Raw genomic sequence first — 21,075 nt, forward strand, 5'->3', positions numbered from 1 at the left:
AGAAAGAAAGAAAGAAAGAAAGAAAGAAAGAAAGAAAGAAAGAAAGAAAGAAAGAAAGAAAGAAAGAAAGAAAGAGAGAGAGAGAAAGAGAGAGAGAGAGAGAGAGAAAGAAAGAAAGAAAGAAAGAAAGAAAGAAAGAAAGAAAGAAAGGGAAAGAAAGAAAAGAAAGAAAGTTTTAAAAAGGAATTGCTTATTAGTTTAAAAAAATAAAGTAAATAAAATCTGATAAATGTTGCACATACTTTTCTCCCCAGAATAGTTTAACATAATGTTTTAAGTTTCAAGAGACTCTCTTTGGATTCTTGTTGAGATTTTACTACATATGTTTATTACTTTTTTAATATTGGATTTATGATAGGAAACGAGTTTACTTTTATCCAAGGATATATCAGATTCTTGAATTTTCAGGTAAATAATATCAGATGTGCTTTCTAGATATCCCTCTCCCAGAAATAGCTGTGAAATACACACATTGAGTGTTATAGCATTCGTATTAATATGGTCATTTAGCAATGGAATTATATATAGTTTAGAAGCATCCCTTTTGTAATTAGTATTTTTTTCATTCTTAAATTTTATTTAAATCCAAGTTAGCTAACATATCATTATTATTCTTTACTGAGTTTTAATACAGTCAATGACAATCAAACACCAGCATCAGTTGACAGTTTTCCTATTTGGATCTGCATAGGTGATGTTTTATAAACTTTAACCAAAACAAACAAAATGGATATTCCTATAAGATCTGAGACCACACCTTCTTTCCCAACACCTTATGAAAATTCTCGAACATACTCAATATTGAAAGCATCTTGCAGTGACCACCTATCTACTCCCAGCTAGATGCCTCCATTATCATTCTCCTGTAGGTCTTTAATCACATATGTACGCATTCCACTAGCCATCTGCCAGTAGATCTTATTTTTATGCATTTGAACATAACTTGTACACATCTGTACACTTTACCTGATCACTTTGGCCTGCATATCATTATCTAGTTTTCAATATTGCTTAAAGTTTTTTTTTATTGTAAATAATTATACAATGACATTCACAAATAATTAAGTGCACATTTCCTGAGTTTTGACAAATGCATTTACTTGTGTAACCCAAATTCCTGTCAAGAAATGAAACATCATCATCACCCAAGAGAGTTCTCTTATGCTCCTTCCCAGAAATCACCACCACTACCCACAAGAAGCTACTTTTCTCTCACCCTTTTCACTCTGGATTGGATTAGATTGATTTAGTCCTCAATATAAAATACAATACAATATGTACTCTTCTTTGCAAGATTTCTTTCACTCCTCATGATGTTTTGAGATCCATCCCTGTTGTCGACTGTATCAATGGTTCCTTCTGCCTTTTACTGATTAGTATTCTTTTATATGAACATATAATATTTTATGTATGTATTTTCCTAATTGATAGACACTTGGGATATAGCTGGCATATATTAAGCTTTATATGAAAATGCCAGAGCTTTCCAAAGTGATTATATCATTTTCTGCTAAAAATGAATGAGAATTTCAGCAGCTGCACATCTTCCCCAGTATTCAGTAGTGTTAGCATTCTTACTCGTTTGAACCATTCTGGTAGGTGTTTAGTGTTATTTCGTGTTTTTAATTTGCCACTACTTGATGAGTAATGATATTAATGACTTTTGCTTGTGCATATGGAACGACCATATATTGTTTAGTGACGTATCCATTTATTTATAAACTTTTGTCCGTTTATTTTAATTATGTTTTTTGTATTTTTTCTTTCATTTTTAATTTTTTTAATGTTTATTAATTTTTAGAGAGAGAGACAGAGACAGAGCAGGAGTGGGGAGGGGCAGAGAGACAGGGAGACACAGAATCCGAAGAAGGCTCCAGGCTCCGAGCTGTCCGCACAGAGCCCAGTGCCAGGCTGGAACCCAGGAACCGTGAGGTCAAGACCAGAGCTGAAGTCAGATGCTCAACCAACTGAACCGCCAAGGCGATCCATGTTTTGTGTATTTGTATTTTATATTTCTGTATTTTATCTTTGAGCTGGAGGATTATTTATATATCCTGGCACCAGTCCTTTGTAACATCTGTAACATCTGTATTTTGTGGATATTGTCTCCCAATCTATGGGTATATTCATTTTACTGATGGATTTTGAAAGGCAGCTTTTCACCTTGAAGACATCTAATTTATATATATATTTTTAATATTTACTAGTTATTCCTTTTTGTGGCCTAAGGAAACTTTTCCTACTCCCCAGTCACAAAGATATTTTCCTTTAAAAACCTTATGTTTTAGCTTTTACTTTTGATAACAGTGGGTGGCATAGATTGAGATTCATTTTGTCCTTACAGAGATCGGTTATTTGAGCAGCATTTGTTGAAAAGACTTTGCTTTTTCTCACTGGATCACTTTACTGCCTTTGTCAAAATCAGACGACCCTACATGTTAAAATTTATTTCTAGTGTCTCAGCATTGTCTTCATTATTAGAGTTTTGCAATAAGGTTTTAAGGTCAACATTGTTCTTTTTCCAGATGGTTTTGGATATTCTGTGATCTTTGCATTAGCTACATAATCCTAGGCAAATGACTCAACCTCACTAAGATTCAACTGCTTCCTAAGTAAAATATGGATAGAGTACGCATTTCTCAGAATTGCTGGGATGATTAAGAGATAATCCATGCAAAGCTTTAAGTATAGAATGAGTTCCCAGTATTAGATGATTATAATTATATGGCTAATTCACTAATAAAGAAGGGTAAGTTTAATGATGGTTGTCAATGGCTACAATATTTTATTTTTAACATATTCTATGATTTTATTTATCAGGTAACTGAGCCCCATAGAGATTAACTATATTTAAAATTTGAGTAGAACTCTGTAGAACCTATGAGTTTCTTATTCAAAGTCCTATATTTAATTCTTTCATTAGGCCAACATATCTCGAGCACAGTAATTTTCAGTGAGTACAAACCTCAATTTCCCAGACTACTTTTTAGAAATAACTTTCATTACTTCAGTATACAGCAGAACTTTCAATACAGGGAATTATTTTCTATGATTCTACAATTTATAATATAGCTTTTAGAAGCATCCAGCTTCTAGTAATGACGGGAAAATACTATTACAATTTTATTAGTGTTAATAATATTACTAATAAAATAGCCAATGAAATCATCAAGCCATTTTGATAAGCTGGCATGGCTAGTAATAGGTGATGCCTACTTTTATATTTAAAAAAATTTGTATCTAAATCTATTTATTCTCTAGAGTTCTTTGGATAGGTAATGTTATAATCATAAGCCTATCTAATTTCAAAGACTTTTCAAAGTGCCTGATTGCGCTTAAACGCAAAGATTTATTCCCGGAATTCATGGAGTTTAACATGTGGAGTTTAGATGGAGGTTTACAGCAAATTTGCATACCATTTGTGGACAAAAATATTCTTTTCCTATTAGCATAGCTAGATCTTGAGACGGTGTACATTGGTATGGAGGTAATATATGTGCATATATGTAAGTGTAACTGTACATGTAATTGATAGTGGATGATTCAGATACATGTATCTGTAAATGTTCACAATGATTTATGCTATCCACAATAGTGTCAGTTTTTAGGACTCTATATATGTTATGATTTTTTGCCCACAGAAAATTAGTTTATTATGCTAGATAGGCCAGCTTGTAAAAAATAGTTTGCAAGCTTACTTTAATTTTCATATTCATAAGAACTACTGTACTGCCACTTGTGAAAAGAGAATTATTAAATCCTCCAAATGGTCTAATAGTTTCCTTACATACTCTTTGAGCACTATGAGTAATTTAAGTCCTAGTGTATATTACTCATCTGCATTGGCTATTATTTAAACCAGACAGTATTATTAATAATAAAATTTATATTATTTCTTTTTTTGGCCTTTTAAATTTTCTTTTGATTCCAGTCACTTAACACACTAACTGGAATTATATTAGTGTTATATTAGTTTCAGATGTACGATAGTGATTCAACAGTTCGATACACCACCCTGGGCTCATCATGACAAGTGCAGTCCTTAATCCCATCACCTATTTAACCTATCTCCAGCTCCCCTGCCTTCTGGTAACTATAAGTTTGTTTTCTATAATTAAGAGTCTGTTTATTGATTTCTCTCTCTCTCTCTTCTCCCTTTACTCATTTGTTTTGTTTCTTAAATTCCATATATGAGTGAAATCATGTGGTATTTGTCTTTCTCTGACTTATTTCACTCAGCATAATACACTCTGGCTCCATCCATGTCATTGCAATGGCAAGACATTTCATTCTTGTTTATGGCTAAATAATATTCCATTATATGCACATACATATGTATATAATGGGAAGTTTCCATCATTTGCCTGTTGTAAATAAGGCTGATATAAGCATAGGGGTGCAAGTATCCCTTTGAGTTAGTATTTTCCTATTCTTTGGGTAAATACCCAGGAGTGTGATTACTGGATAGGGTAGTTCTATTTTTAAATTTTGAGGAAACTCCATACTGTTTTCCACAGTGGCTGCACCAGTTTGCGTTCCCACCAACAGTGCAAGACTGTTCCTTTTTCTCCACATCCTTGCCAACACCTGTTGTTTTCTTGTGATGTTGATTTTAGCCACTTGACAGGTGTGAGGTAATAGCCCATTGATTTGCATTTCCCTGATGATAAGTGATGATGAATATCTATTCATGTGTCTGTTGGCCATCTGGATGTCTTTTTTGGAGAAATGTGTGTTCATGTCTTCTGCTTATTTTTAATTGGATTATTTGTTTTTCAGGTGTTGAATTTTGTTTTTTAAATATATTTTGGATACTAATCCTTTATCAAATATGTCATTTGCAAATATCTTCTCCCATTTTGTAAGTTGCCTTTTAGTTTTGTTGATTGTTTCCTTCTCTGTGCAGAAACTTTTCATTTTGATGAAGTCCCAATAATTTATTTTTGCTTTTATTTTTCTGGCCTCAGGGAACATAGCTAGAAAAAAAGTTGCTATAGCCAATGCCAAAAAGGTTATTGCCTACATTCTTTTCTAGTATATTTATAGTTTTAGGTCTCACATTTAGATCTTTAATCCATTTTGAATTTATTTTTGTGTATGGTGTAAGAAAGTGGTCCAGTTTCATTTTTTGGCATGTTGCTGTTCACTTTTCCCAACACCATTTGTTGAAGAGACAGTCTTTTTCCCATTGTATAGTCTTTCCTGCCTTGTCAAAGATTAATTGACCATATGGTTGTGGAAATAAAATTTGTATTGTATCTTAATGATTACCACACTTAGTTTTATCAAGATTAACAAAACATACAGTTGAAGCCTGTTTAATTCAAAGTCTTCTTCACTTCATAACTTGAAGGATTTAGCAGTACTGTAAAATTGCTACCACCTTTTGAATGTTTTTTATGTATTTATTGAGTTTATATCAAGAAATGAAAATATTCTTGTAAAACTTTATTTACATGTTTTGTCTCCATTGCACTGTTATTAGAAACTCAGCCCCAGTCTGTTCAGTTCTCTTCTTTTTCCTTGGGGTTGTATAAGGATACCAAGGAGCTTACACCGTGTCAAAGATTTGGGGGCAATGTTTGGTCATTGGTAGCTTCATGACCCAAAGTAGCATTTGCCAAGAGTTTCTCATTCTTCTCTTCACTTAGTATTCCTCCACCACAGGTCACTGCCCCTCTGTCCTTTGAGAATCTTTGGTCTCTTGTCCTCAGTCGTCTTAGTCCTGAGATATCCCTACTTTCCTCAGAGCTCTAGCATCTGAAGAATAAAGGCCTTACAATGTAGAACTTGGCCTCAAGTAGAGGAACACAGAGAACAATTTGAAATCAATTCTGTTGATTTCCCATCCAAATCTTCTTTACCCCATGAATCAAGAAAACAGTTCTTCAACAGGTAGAAAAACACAGCAAGCTCTCACTGACTTTGGTTTTCTTTTGATGTGTTTGTTCATGTGCTGAATCATTTTCAACATACTAAATGGCTAGGTTTTTCTCCAACTCAAATTGTCCGTAAGATTAGGAAACTCAAAAGGTCTTTATCAGCTTCTCTGATCCATCTTCCACTGTTTGTGGCAAAAGATACTGTTTAGTGAGTGGCAGAACTCTAAGGAGACGTGACAGGGAAGGAAATGCCATCAATATCTCAAAATACTACCCTACCCCATCTTTCTCTCCATTAATTCTCCTCCTAACACATTTCTTATTGTCCTGTGAGAACTTTGTAACTTTCAATTTAGAGATGTTGAAACTGGGTCTGGTTACTGCTGGTTAGTTTTCCCAAACCCATCTCTCAGTCTTTACCACCTCTTTGAATAGAGATGCTCTAAGTGTTAGCAAAGCACTCTGCTAAATGGCTACGCTGGTGATGGATACCTGAGGTCTAAAATGAAAATGAATATAACAAAAAATTTTATTAAATAATTAATAAAGATGAGAATGGAAAGGCTCAAAAGCCCAGAAAGACATAATACATTTTAATGTTCTAGTCCCAAATGTAAACATGATGGAAATATGACACAAAAACATGTATACATTTAATATGGATGTCATAGATATCATACTATCAAATATATGAACAAGAACCTCAACCCCTTATCCTTGGAAACAAACTAAACCACATCAATTCTTTGATAAAGTAAGTTTGCTTTTCCTTCCACTTATAAGTTCACTGAGTTGTGTTTTCTTGAAAGTCAGAGTCATAATTTTAGAATATTAATATGAATATTATGCATATTAACTCATTTTAATTAAGTGCCTATCTGACTTCTATTTGAATGGTTCATCAATCCAAACATATATAATTACATTTAATGTTGCGGATAATTAACCGATGAAAATAGTAGTGGTCACAGATATACTACTCAAGATGGTCTATATTTGGGGGTTTATTAGGGGAAATCAATGATAAAATACACATTTTAACAGAAATGTAGATTGAATGTGCAAAGTATGGGTATTATGAGTGAAAAAAATTATGGATGATTATTTTATTTTCAGGTTTTCAAATGCTCTGTAAAAATATGTGACTTTTGTTTTTCAAAAAAATACATCGATTAATATATATAACAATATAACAATGTTTCAAGTAGAAGATAAGTAGATAGGGTTTTATATATATGTGTGTGTAACATATAGGGATATATATATATTCATATATACACATACATATATATGTAACATATAGGGATATATATATATATATATATATATATATATATATATATATATATAATCTAACCCCTCCAGGGGTTTTATAAATATGCCCAAGAGGCCCATAGAAAGTTTCAGAGTTGCTTAGGTGAGTGAAAAACATTGAAAATGTCAAAATCACTTCTTCTAAATGCTGGCTCTACTCCTTCAATATCACTTTCGAGTCTAAGTTCAACTTCACTACTGAAAGAGAGCTTATCTTCAGAGATCTAACTATTTGATGTGGTTCTCCCTGCAAAACAGCTTTGGATCTGTTGCCTCAGAGGAAACCAGTTGCTTTGGATGGTGGTGAATGTGAACCTGAGGGGACTCTTGTCCTAAAGTTGTGTGGTCAAGGGGAACACACAGAGTTGCTCCCCCATAAACAGAATGTTTATCCGTATCAGGGGCCCTTTATCTTATCACACTAGCGCTTTTTACCACTGTATTCTAGCTTCCATGTTCTGCCTTCTTTTGCTCTTGCCTCTAGTTTTATATTTGGAGATAATTTGAAACTGCCTCCCAACTATCTTTCTTTTCAGGCACAACAAGCTAAAACAGTTGGTTTTGGGGCCACCTGGGTGTCTCGGTTGAGGGTGAACTGTTGATTTCAGCTCAGATCATGATCCCAGGGTTGTGGGATTGAGCCCTGTGTCAGGCTCCGTACTAAGCATTGAGCCTGCTTGAGATTCTCTCCTTCTGCTCCTTTCCCCGGCTTGCACACTCTCTCTCTCCCTCTCTCTCTCTCAAATAAATATATAAATAAACACTGGGGTTTTCTTCCCTCAAAATGTATGCAATCTTTATTCATATTTAATTAAATGAGAGGTGGATCACCGCTCATTTACTTGTTCTCTGTCAGGATAATGTCATTCATTCTGTGAACATTTTCCTGGGCCAGTAGAGGTCAGTGGATGTAGGAAATGTCTCATTTCTTCATTTTAATTAATTTCTAAACGTGTAATGAGTACTTTGAAACTTTTCAGGCTTACAGAATTTTGACTGTGGAATTCTTGAAAGTTCACAATATTAACAATTTTCATTAAAGCTCTCTCGTCTTTGTGAGACTCTTGATAGCTACATGCTAAGTTGGTAGAAATTTATTAAAACTCCATCATTAATTTTGAAAATATATAAAAGATTTAAGCAAGTAAACTTATCACGACCTACTTTTCATGTGCGTTGTGAAAGGAAACAACATAAGAAACTGTTATTAAATCATTAAGCAAATGAGAGTAAATAATTGATGTGAACAAATGAAGTTTCATAAAGAACCAAAAAATAGATAAGGCAATAAAAAAGGATTCTAAAACTCGTTTTGCCTTTTGTTTTTTTTGAAATGGCAAAGATTTTTATTTATGCCTACCTGTTTGTTTGTTTTAGTCACTAATGTTATCTTTTAGTCCATCATAATTGTTTTTTTTTTTTTTTTTACTATGAAGGAGTCTTTTGTTTTACCCTTAGGCTTGAATCACCCACCAGGTCCTTGATCATGGAGGCTCCTCGAGGGGTCCAGGTCAGCGCCGCTGCGGGAGACTTCAAGGCCACCTGCAGGAAGGAGCTCCATCTGCAATCTACAGAGGGGGAGGTGAGTTCCCAGGGGGCAAAGAGGCCCGTGACTGCTCCTCAAATTAGATGCATATTCCTCCAGGTGACATATGATGAACTGCTTCGTAAAACAGCTTAAATTATGAAAATATAGTACTTCTTGAATATGAAATTTGGTAAACCTTCTGTTATTAAAACAAAGCCCCACTTATTTTCTAGGGAACGACTTCCATTTATGAGTCAATTAGAAGTGGGGCATCTAACTTCCTGTAGTTTCAGAATTGACAGATAAACATAACGTCAAGATCATATCAAGAATAAAGGCAGGCTTTTCTTTTTCTTTTTTTTTTTTTTTTTCCCCTCTTTTGGTCTTCCAGAAAGTTCTTCCAGGAATTACTTGGGATGTTTATTTCTGTAGAAATGGTTCCTATGTGTCTTCTAAAAGAAAAATGAAACAAGTTATTTTACTACTTAGCCAGATTGTCATTCCCTAGATAAGGAGGTAGATGCATGGCAATATTTTTCTCCCATGTTACTTCATTTCCTCCAAGAATCTCCTTTAAATCTGTTCTCATTCCATTAAAGGTCACTCACTTCCTCCCCTCACTGAAGTGATGAAGAACCCTTCATCTTCCTTCTGCCAGCTTTCACTGGAGTGCCAGAGGCACACGTTCATTTCATGTACCTTATTTGCTATATACATTGTGATTATTGTATCAGCAGAATTACATTTTTGTCACTTCTGGAAATTCCTTAGCATTCGGTCTTCAGGTATTACCACTCCCCATTACCGCTCCATGGCTCTTTTCTGGAACTCTGAAGAAATACTGTGTTTCCATTCCCTTACCCTCCACATCTCTTAGCCTCTCTTTCCTAGTTTCTATTTCTCTGTCTCCCTGTGCCTCACTCTGCTTATTCTTTCAGCAATACATGCTCAGGTTTCTTTTCAGTATCTAATTTCTTATTTAATCCCTCCACTGAGCTTTTAATCTTAATAATCATGCTGTTCCCTTTTAGGGTTCTCATTTGTTATTTTTTCAAATCTGCCTGGACATTTTGGTAGCTGCTGTTTTGTTTGCTTGCTTTTAATTCTATTTTAATTATTTCAAATCCTTACACACAGAACCTATTGTGTATATTTTTACTACGACTCTCAAAGGCCTTGAAAGTCTAAATCAGTTCTTTTTACTGTTTCTACCAATTAAGTCCCAAAGTATTTTCTTCCTTCTTGTGTTAATTTTATTATAAGTTTATAAAGATCAAGTTGAGAAGAAAAAGAATGGAAGAATAATTTGAGAAAGATGCTCTAAAGCATTTTATACGTCTTCAGATGTAAAGATGAAGGCACAAATGAATAGAATCAAAGGAGGATGTTCCTTTGGTTAAGCCATTGTCTCAGTTGTTGATTCACAATAAATTTTCCTTATAAATTTTGTTACTTTTCTGTAAACAAACTTACTGGCAGGAGCATATTAGCATCTTAGCAGGTATTACAACTTAAATGATCTAGAAATAGGCTTCCTAATATCTTAAGAGTAGTATATTACCTTTCAAGATTTCTTTCTACTACAGTTACAGAATACAATACTTTGTCTACCACAACAAGATAGAAATCTTTCTTAAATATCTTGCATCCTTTTTGAAGAGTTGCTTTTATCATGACAATTATTGCATTCAAATTATTCATAATGAATCACACCATAATAAATATTGGTTGTTATTAATCTCTGTTCTGTTCCTATTTACTCAGCACTTTACTTATGTTCTTTAATTCAGTGTATCAGCAGAATGAATCCTTGGATTCAATTACAGGTTAGCATTTAATTGTGAATTGAATATTAGGCTATAAATAAATCATAGCCAGAGATTTTCAGCCGTTGTCATTTTTTATATTAATAATATAAAGACACAAGAAAGCACAGCACTTTATAGTAGAATAAAATTATATCTAATTTTCCTAGGAAAAAGTGTGAAGTTATCTAAAACTTTCTCTTTGTTTCACTAGCTATGCACAGAAAGGCGGATTGATCATTTACTAAACAAAAGAGATAGATATAAAGTCCCTCCCTTAGACTGTTTTTGAAGTCGTTAAGATCAAGACAAACATGGCATTGAGGTAACAAAGTAACAGACAAAATGCTTAAGAATGAAACTGCACACAAAATTCTGCACTGATGAAGATTTAGGCGTTTCAGACATAATATTGCAAGGAATTTCAAATTCACTTCTGAGGACGATCTGAATCATAATATAGGGGGAACTTTGACAGTATTAAAACAGCGCAAGCCAAAAAAAAAAAAAAAAAGAAAGTACATTCGGTGCAATAATACAACATATTACAAGGTCACTGGGGAAGGAGAAAAAATTATTTCGCAAATTTAGATTTTCTATAACACTGATAGGCCTGATTTCAATGGGTAAGAAAGGGATAAATGAGTTCTTGGTGCAGAAAAGACAGTGGATGGTGATATAAAACCTCAGGCATGTGATCCTGAGTACCACGGAGAGTTTTAGAAAAAATGGATTAAATGCTTTACATGGGCAATATAGAATAGAAATATCAATTTTAGAATATGGAGGGTGAACAGTATCACAGTAACTGCCTTCGCAGAAAAGAGATATGAGCAAGCCTGTTACCGGACTCGAGTCCTTGGACCCAGCAAGGATAGAAATGAGGCTGGACTCCAAAGGTAAAAGCACAGGCAAGGCTTTAATGGGGCTGATGCTCGAGAGCCAGGGAGGCGGCACAAAGGAAGGAATCTTCAGGCTGACTCCCTGAGGAGAGGTCAGGGAGAACATTTTGAAGAAACTTAGGTGGGAAAAGGGGTGCCATGTAAGCATCTAGAGGCGGGAATTTATTAGCACCTGTGCACTTAAAGATCATGCTTCTTCATGCATCGCTTGTTTAATTGACATGTTAAATCTCTGTCCCTGGGTATGATTTTTAGTATTATAATGAGGGGGAACGTCAGTGTAAGTCCAGTACTGGGGTCCATGATGTGGCAGACTAGTTTGCAGACTGGACTGGGTTTGCTCCTCAACTGGTACTTTGCTCTGGAGAATTGATAACAGCCAGTAGGGAGTTCTATGAGAAATGTGATGTCAGTCAGCAGGCGGCAAGGAGTTTTTCAGATACACAGGGGCTTGTTCCCAAGGTCCCTGAGGGATTTCATCCTCCTTATTCTTAAGGAGAAAGGATAAAGGTCTCATTTTCTGAAACTGCTTCCTGTTGCATGAGGCCATTGTCCCTGTCCTAACCTGGATGGGTAAAAATCTCTCATGGACTGTTCTACTGACTTACAGGATTTGAATCTTCCTGTAGAGGTACAGGGTGGAATCCTTGTGCTACCATTAGCTTGACTTGGAATTGTTGGACCCTGGAGGACACAGATTTTACTAACAGGTCAAACAGACACCAAAAATAAGTAGCAGGAGGATAGCCACCAACAGTCTCAGGAGAGGTAAATATAAACAAACAACAAACAAACAAACACCCAGAAGTAAGAGAGAGACTGGGGAGGGCATTTTTGATTGTTGACCAGATATAGTTAAGATCTGTCCCTAAATTGTGCCGATGCAGGCAGGATGCCTGCTCATAAAACCTTTATGTATTTACTTCAATTTTTCCTGTGTTAATTACATAGGCACAATAGGTTTTGTTAATAACGGCATAGACTCCACCTTGTTCAACCAGCAAGTAGGTAATTAATAAGAGGCATTTCTGTGACAATAAAAGAAAAACACAAGTTGATGGTTGGAGCAAATTATAAACCCAGTTTCTGAATCCTGACTACTCCGGTGAGATTTCTGGATGTCAAGCTCGAAGCACCGTCAGATGGAGTGGGCACAGACAGCAACAATCTGATGCATTTTTTTCTGGTTTGTAGTTCACATTCTCTGGTGATCTTTTTGAGGGGCCCAGAGAGCGACAGGCATGAAAAGGGTCTACACAGGAGCTACCGTGACCATTTCTCTGAGATGTACCTCAAGTTGTCTAGCTTTAGTGTGCAAGGCTTCAGGAAAAGGAACAGTTTTACTTCTTAGTGATTCCAAGACAAGAAAATGCAAGAAGATCGGAAGCCATAGTTTGAAGAGGCATAGCCAGATGTTTGAGGAAACCAGAAGAATTCAGGATCCAGACCAGTCTTCTAAGCAAACAATAAACACTTTAAAGATAATTGATCAGAACTAGAATTTAACATCCACAAAAGGTACGTTATTGAAACATACTTTGCCCTCTAAAATCATCCTCATATTCATCAAACATAACCAAACTAAAACCAATTTGTTTGTAAAAACAAGTCTAGTTTTAACAAACTTGCTCTAATTATTTGTGTAAGTACAGCAAGAATAGTGATTGACCACATAAGTTCTCGTAAATCTACTCTGCTGGAACTTTTGTAAGGAATTTTACTTTTTACTTTTTATTTTACGTATTTATTTTTATTTTTTAAAGTTTTTTAAGTTTTTATTTTTAATTTATTTTTAAGAGAGAGGGAGAGCAAGTGGACAAGGGGTAGAGACAGAGAGGGAGAGAGAATCCCAAGCTCCGACAGTACAGAGCCGAAGTTGGACACTTAACTGCCTGAGCTACCCAGATGCCCCTGTAAGGGATTTTAGTTTGAACTTTTAATAGCCTCTCCAGGCCAGAAGTCAAGTCAGATACTTGCCATTAGAATTGCCTGAACTACCTGTACATTTGGGTGAATTCTTCCTGAGGTCCCCAACATATCCTTAGGAGTCTGTACCTGCCAAGAAGTGACTTTACTCACCCCGTAAGGCTGCTGGAAACTCTATAAGTAAGGTACCAGGCCAACAGTTCCAAGGGGCTCTTTTGGCTCCATAAAGTCAACTTTAGTTCCTTAAAGTTGTCTAGTCATATCAGTTTATCCAGACCTTTCTCAACTATGACATTCCAAAGTCTTGGTGATATAGTCAGTGTTTCCAAGGGTGTACTGTTACAAGAATGAATTCTTATTGAACTTATGTAAACAATTACAATTGCCATGAAAGAAAGAATACTCACTGAGAGTTTCTGAATTTTAAAGGATTCAGGTAGGGAGAAAAGTGAAAAGTCTTAACTTATTTGCAAATGAATGTTTTATCAAATTTCTGTAAGACACAGACATCATAGGAGAACATGTTTCCTGCAGTCTGAAAGAAAAAATGTTAGTGAACCAGCAGTATTTTTTTAAAAAGTTATAAAAACTATGTATTCAGGGGGTGCCTGGGTGGCTCAGTCAGTTGAGCGACCGACTTCGGCTCAGGTCATGATCTCACAGTTTGTGAGTTCGAGCCCCGCGTCGGGCTCTGCGCTGACAGCTCAGAGCCTGCTTCTGATTCTGTGTCTCCCTCTCTCTCTGTCCTTCCCCCACTCATGCTCTGTCTCTCTCTGTCTCAGAAATAAATAAACATAAAAAAATTTTTTAAAAACTATGTATTCAGCCCCACATTACTAATTTTTGTTCTATTTAAATACAGTTTTCCCAGCAAGTCCAAAAATTCTTACCTAGTTTAGTTTCATGATATTAAGGGTGTCAAAAACCTGTATTTTCAAAAGTTCTTTTCATGAACCTCTTTGAGGTTGAAAACATTTGCAAGAGCATCAGAACAATGACTGTAAATGACAAGACTCAAAAATGGACATGGTTAAAGATCTGATGAGAGTTCATTATAGTGTAGTTGACAAGGAAATCCAGTTATTTCTGTAACATACATTTTAACAATTAAAATGTCAAGTGACAACCTTATACCAGGAGATATTAAAGCTTTAGGGATTTCATATGATTTCTGGAATAGTTATTTGTAAATAACTTAATGCATAAAGTTGAACTCATGTAATTCATATAATTTCTAGAACATTGACCCATAGAATATAACCTAAGAAAGTTTATTATCATTTGTTTAATAATGCCTCCCTTATAACTTAACAAACCGTATAAACAAGCACATGCCTAAATAGGATCAGAGATTACTATAAATCTTAATATTCCAAAGACAAATACATAGGATTATACAATTGTGAGCAAAATTTAGCTCCTTTAATATTGAAAGATTTCATTTACTTAAGTAATCAAAGACCTAACAAGAACAAATATGAAATCTTATTTTTCTGGACAGATAAAGAAAAAAAAACTTTATAATTTCTTATTAAGAGCAGACCAACAGTGCAAGAAAACCTTGTCTCTTTAATAGAAAAACCAAATTTTATTTTTATACCAGTGTACTTTTAAAACTCATCTATTCTAATCTTAGTCCTGACCACCTGACATTCTTTTCCAAAGATTCTCTCCACAAACCTTCTGCAGCTTTCTTTTTCATTCAGATTTTGTCCTAAGCCTTCTCTCTCTAAACAGTCTCATCTTAGGACAAAATTACTTTCTTCCTGCAACAAAAATATTTTCTTCATTCTTTATGCCTCTTTAAACATATTTCCTTTTTTTTTTTTAATTCAGTGTTGTTTTCCTTCTCATTTCCAGCAGTCTCAACTACATTTATCAGAATTTTAAGTCTTAGAAACCTCAATTTCTAGTAAAAACTAGGTACTAACCAGGTATGAACGGTCTGTTACAACAGTAGTTACTTTTGGCAATTTACAAATTTTTTGGAAATATACAAATACATTTCATAATTTTTAAAAATGTGAACTTTTTTATGGTACAATCATTTGATATAGCATAAAACATGTTTACCAACAGATTCAAATGTATCTTTAGTTTTTTTGTAATAAGCCAAAAGCAGATGAATCTGTTTAGCAATTAACGTATTAGTATTTTATCTTATTTTGAAAAGATTCAGATTCCCAATGAACTTAACCCAATGTATCACTTAACCTAGCAAAGCTTTAAAGTTTTAGGTTACCAAAGATTTTGAAAGCTATAGACCTTTTTATTTAATTTACTTATTCTTAACAATTACCCATGAAAACCTCAGGAGACAGAAAAAAACCTAACGTTATTTTAAGTCATTTTTGCTGACAAATTGTAACAAATACAACATGAATGTAATAAACTCAGGTACAATGAACTCGATGTTGATAACTCCGAAAGACATGTTTTTAATTAAACCAACAGCCTTGAATTAGCTTGAATACCAAGGATGTTGCACCTGTGTCCACTAAACAGCCAATCTGTTTGCTCCCCACTGTCCATTTTACTTGGTGCTCTTGTGGGGAAATTGAAAGTGAGCGCTTTAAGTCTAGGGGGGCTCTTGGGCCGCCGATGGTGCTGGAGGCCCCAGGGATGGTACAGGAGCAGGAGCCAGCAGCCTGAGTGGCCCCAGTGGTGGTGAGGGGACAGGAGGAGGAGGAGGAAGAGATGGCAGGGAGCCCCCGGCAAGGCCAGAGGCAGATTTTAAAGTTTGGACAATCATTTCTCCATCTCTGTCTCTGGTCACTCCCTTCTGCCAAACATGTTTTTTCTCTGGTTGCCCTTTAGCCCCCTGGGGGGGGGGGTCAGGAGCAGGTAGTGGGTCGGACATCAGTTCTGGTGCTCATACTCAGGGAGGTAGATTTAGGATTTCTAGTCGCTCCCCATCTCCCTCCTCCTTTTCCTCAGTATTCTGATTATTGGGAAGGGGGTCAGGTGTCTTAGATTTTTGTTCCTCCTTACTTCTCTGGAGCATCAAGTAGGGCCCTTCCCGTGAGGCATCCGTATTATGGAGTAATGTATAGGCCTGAATGTAAGGAAGTTCATCCCAGATCTAGTGAACTTAAAAAACATACGGGTTAGTTTTTATCTGAGTGGTTTTTAGAATGCCCAGTTTTTACAAGTGCTTGCCTTTAAACCAATTACATAGAGCTCCTTTACAAATTAATTTTAGCAATACCATCTGGAGATAGAAAAAATATCTCGTATTTATAACACATATGGACACATATACACAAACAAGATGCAAACAAAATCTAGCCTGTTTCACTAATTGTGGAGAAGACATGACAAACCCGATTTCTAAATATCCCGTTTTTATTAAAACAAACCTAACTGTAAGATAGCATTATAATTTATGGATCCATTCATTAGTTATATTTTATTTTCCATTTAGAACACAGCTGACTTTGTGCAAAGATAGCAAAAACCGCAGCAACAAACAAATGAAGCCTAGCATACCTGGCTCCTCCCCAAAAGTGGGAGGCTTCCCTGATTGAACCAAACGGCTTCCTAGGTTTTGGTTGTTTAGTCGTATAGCCAGCTTTTTCTAATTCTGTGTACAAGAAAACTAATTTAGACATGTCAGAAGAGCCCTATTTGAGACTCACGTGGTCCTTACATTTTTTCCACCTGGAGAGCACGAGCGGTAACCCTCAACAGCTCGAATAAAAGCAGGACCATCAGCTTAAATCGAGGGGGTCTGGCTATCAGGTCTGTTTGCCGACATGCCTGTGAGGTGCTGAGACGTCAGAGGGGCACAGAGAGTGGGTGCCGGTCCCCCATTGCCAGTTCCAGAGGAGCCCCCGGGGGTTGTCAGCCGAGCTGCTCCAACCTCCTGTCCCCTATGCCAGGAAAGGTCGGCGCAAAATGAACAAAGTCTAACAAAATTTTAAAGAGAAAGGAAAAAAAAAAGTTTTGTTCCGGTCAAGTTAGGATAGCTGCTGGGGATACGGTCTTCAAAGAAGAGAATGCTTCCAGGGAAGGGGGGTTCAACTACAAATCATGAGAGGACTTTTCAGACAGTTGTAGGCTTTTAAGTTCCGCATGGGCAAGACTGCATGGCTTTAGTCTCGTGGGGACTGAGAGGGGGGTTTACTCTTCATGTTTGGAATAGTCCATTTTAAATTTTAAACGAGGCAGATTTAAGTCCACAGTTGAGTACACAGATACTAAAAGTAAACGGGTTTTTAAAAGTTTATTTATTTTGAGAGAAAGAGAGAGAGCCCCAAGCAGGCTCTGCACTGTCAGCACAGAGCCAGATGTAGGCCTCAAGCTCCCAAACGGTGAGATCATGAGCTGAAATCAAGAGTCTGATGCTTAAACCACTGGGCCATCCAGGCAACCCCAAAGGTAAATAGGTTTTCCAACAAAGTTACAAATCAGGGACCTCCCAGAGGGGAGAAAAGGTGGTTAAAAAAAAAAAAAAAAAAGACAAAGAGAGGGACAAAGAAAAGGAAGCCCAAAAGCGGACTCTAACTCTAGCCCAGGAGCTCTAGCCCCTTACCGGGTTGATCGGTCCTGGCAGGAATCTCCCAAAATCACCGCTCAAAGGGACCTAAATGGGAGTCCCTTTTTCCAAGGGTACTGGTAGCAAAGATAAGAACCAGGGGGCTCCTGCTCCGGTGGGAGGCTTCAAATGCTCCAAGTCTGTGGGTGGCGTCAACTACCTTCTGAAGGCCCAGGCCAGCTGCACCTGCAGGGCCTGGGATAGGTCCCTTACACCTGCCAGGAGCAGAGCCCTGGTGCAGTCCGGTCACTGAGATTACGTCCTTCTGTTGAAGGAAAACAAGGGAGCAAACAAAACTGCTAAGAGAAGATAGAAAATCCTGACAGGAGTGAAGGGATGGGGTCAGAGCATTGCCTGAAGGGCAGTGAGGAAAAGGGGAGACTGGAGACCCACCAGTCCCCGTGACTCGGAACAGAGAGGCCTGGCGGCCCTTCAGTCGTGGGCGTTGGTCCGGGTCTAGCGTCCCTAGTTCTACTGGGTCGCGTCTCCTCTTAGCGCCCCTTCCTGGTCCACAGATGGACTCGGGTCCTTGGGTCCAGCAATGGTGAAAATCGGCCCGGACCCGAGATGAAAAAGCACATGCTCCTGAGGCTGGAGCACCAAGGAGGCGGCACAAACGAAGCAATGGCCAGGCTGACTCTCCGAGGAGAGGTCAGGGAGAATATTTTAAAGAAGCAGGTTTTGGAAAGAGGGTGGAGTGGAAGCACCTGTGCGCTTAAGGGTCCTGCTTCTTCAAGTGTTTCTCGCGTGTAATTAACACGTTAAATCTCCACCCCTGGGCATGATTTTTAGTATCATAATGAGGGGGGAAAGTCGGTGAAAGTTCAGTACTGGGCTCCGTCTTGGCGCAAGCTGGTTTGCCCCGGACTCGCTTGCCTCTTAGCTGGTGCTTTGCTCTGCAAGAAAACTCGGGGCGCCTGGGTGGCTTGGTCGGTTAAGCGTCGGACTTTGGCTCAGGTCATGATCTCACGGTCCTTGACTTCAAGCCCCGCGTCGGGCTCTGTGCTGACCGCTCGGGGACTGGAGACTGCTTCGGATTCTGGGTCTCCCTCTCTCTCTGCTCCTCCCCCACCCATGCTCTGTCTCTCTCTGTCTCAAAAATAAACGTTAAAAAAATTTTTTTTAAAAAAGAAAACTCATGGTGGTCAGCAGGCAGCAAGGAGTTTTCCAGGTGTGCAGGGACTTGTTCCCGAGGTCCCTGAGGGTCTCACAAACATGCTGCGGAAACCTGGCAAAGCTGGGCTGGAAACGGTCGATGTGAAACACCTCTTTCTACCTCCCGATTTATTTTTTTCTATCTCAAGCCAAGGCAATATTTCCAAAAGCCCCACGCATTTAAAGTTATTAATAAAATATACGTCCCCTAAACGGGTGAGGGCACAGTCTGAATCTCAGAAGTTCACGGAATTAAGTATTGTCCTCTGAGGACAAGCTGTCAAGAGTAGAGATTGGAGAACATGGGTGGGGGGGGGGGTTGCTGCTCTGCTCACATCAGGCCAAATGGTTGAGGCCTCCACAGCTGTGCTTGTGTCCACACCTGCCACCTGCACACCCTGCCTGTACAGAAACCGCCACTCTCCACAGCTGTTCCCCTAGGCTGCACGCAGGGGCAGGGGGATGACCAGTTCCGTAGCTGTAGAAACGAGCGGGGCTCCATAGCTGTAGAAACTGTGTCAGCAAAGCTGCGCCAAACTGCCAGGGCTAACCAGCCACGTGGGTTTCTGTGCTTACTAATAAATGAACCTCTCACAGTGTCTTCCGGTCCCATCCCACAGGAGCCTCTTCAGCCCACGTTCGTTAGCTTTCCATTTCCACCCTCCATCGTCTTATTTATTTGTCCGTGGTTCTCTGGACGAAATACCAGCTCCTGGTGTTTCCTCGGAGCCAACTCCTCCTCTGCAAACATGCAGACCTAAACCCGGCTGTCCCAGAGCTCGCCCGCTAACATGTTTCTGGCAAAGCCGAGATTTCCGCTTTCTGAGAGCATGCTAGCTTCTAAAAGGAAGTGAGGAAAGTGCGAGCCCAGTTCCTCTCTTAAACCCATCCAGTAGAGAAGTCATCCCTCGGTACCTGGGGAGAAGCGAGCTAAAGAGCCCAGACTATGTCAATAGTTGGTAGTACAGTCACTCATGGCGCTCAACAAGGGGACACAGAGCCAGGAGAAAGGAGGCCCAGCCTCTCTACCCCAAAATGTGTCTTTTCCTTCTGCTTAGATTTGTGCGCTTTTAACTTTCCTACCAGGCAAAAAAAAAAAAAAAAAAAAAAAAAAAAAGTCTCCTTAAAGAAATGAGAACGGGAGCACAGCAGTAATTACGTAACCCTGAAAGAAGTAATTATGGGGTGATAAATTTCAACATTTGACACCTACAAATGAAAGTTCTAATGACACTTTAACTCGAATGTTGTTGGTGAATTCAATCATCCCTATGCCTTCCGATCTACTCATTTATTCCACCACCATTTGTATATTATGTGGAAACTGTATGTTGCAGAGTCAAACACTGTGAAGTTATAAAAAATTTCAGGTATGATTCTATCTTCAAGGAGGATATAATTTAGTATATAAAGGCAGATATAAATAGGACTGTAAAATAACATCAACTGAGGAACAAAATAAAATATAATACGTGTCTATGGGAGAACCAATAAGGAGAACCTTTTCTATGGGGGGTGAAGTGAATGCACTGGGCTTTGCTGGAGGGTGACACTTGTACCCTAGAGGGGAAGGACATGCCTACTGGCGAAGGAAGAACACGATTTCATGCACCGAGCAGTGGCACAATTTTATGCACTGTTCTGCAGCTGTGAACCAAAGACAGCTGAAGATCGACCTTGCAAGTAAGAGAAGCAAACAATGAAGGAATGCACACTTAATACAATGTTAGGAAGGGACTGGTACTATAGAGAAAAGTAAAGCTGTCAAAGAGAGATTAATGGATTAGTGTTATTTTCATGGAGTGGTTAAGAAAACCCTTTTATAGGTGACCTTTTAGCGGAGATCTGACTGCATCTAAAGTAATCTATAATATACATGTCTCTGGTATATGAACTCTTCTTCTGTCTTATTTGCAGCATGCGATAGATTCCTGCATTTCAATGTTTTAATTAAAAAATAAAACATAAAGGAGTTGGCTATTCAAACATAATAAAAACTAAGCAGAACAAGTCAGTCAGAGAAAGA

At 37.7% G+C, this 21,075-nt stretch overlaps 1 protein-coding gene across 6 annotated transcripts in view; it reads left to right on the top strand.

Annotated features, from left to right (window-relative positions):
- SGCZ (sarcoglycan zeta) overlaps window positions 1-21,075 on the top strand; it is a 1,125,109-nt gene that overhangs the window by 1,096,647 nt on the left and 7,387 nt on the right. For all 6 annotated transcript variants that reach the window (XM_040490100.1, XM_040490103.1, XM_040490099.1 and 3 more), the window contains one exon: window positions 8,655-8,778. In XM_040490100.1, coding sequence (XP_040346034.1) covers window positions 8,655-8,778 — 124 coding nt within the window. The remainder of the gene's footprint in view (window positions 1-8,654; window positions 8,779-21,075) is intronic.

The sequence above is a fragment of the Herpailurus yagouaroundi genome, unplaced genomic scaffold, assembly GCF_014898765.1.
Source record: "Herpailurus yagouaroundi ecotype Mexico unplaced genomic scaffold, PumYag 181, whole genome shotgun sequence".
NCBI lineage: Eukaryota > Metazoa > Chordata > Mammalia > Carnivora > Felidae > Herpailurus > Herpailurus yagouaroundi.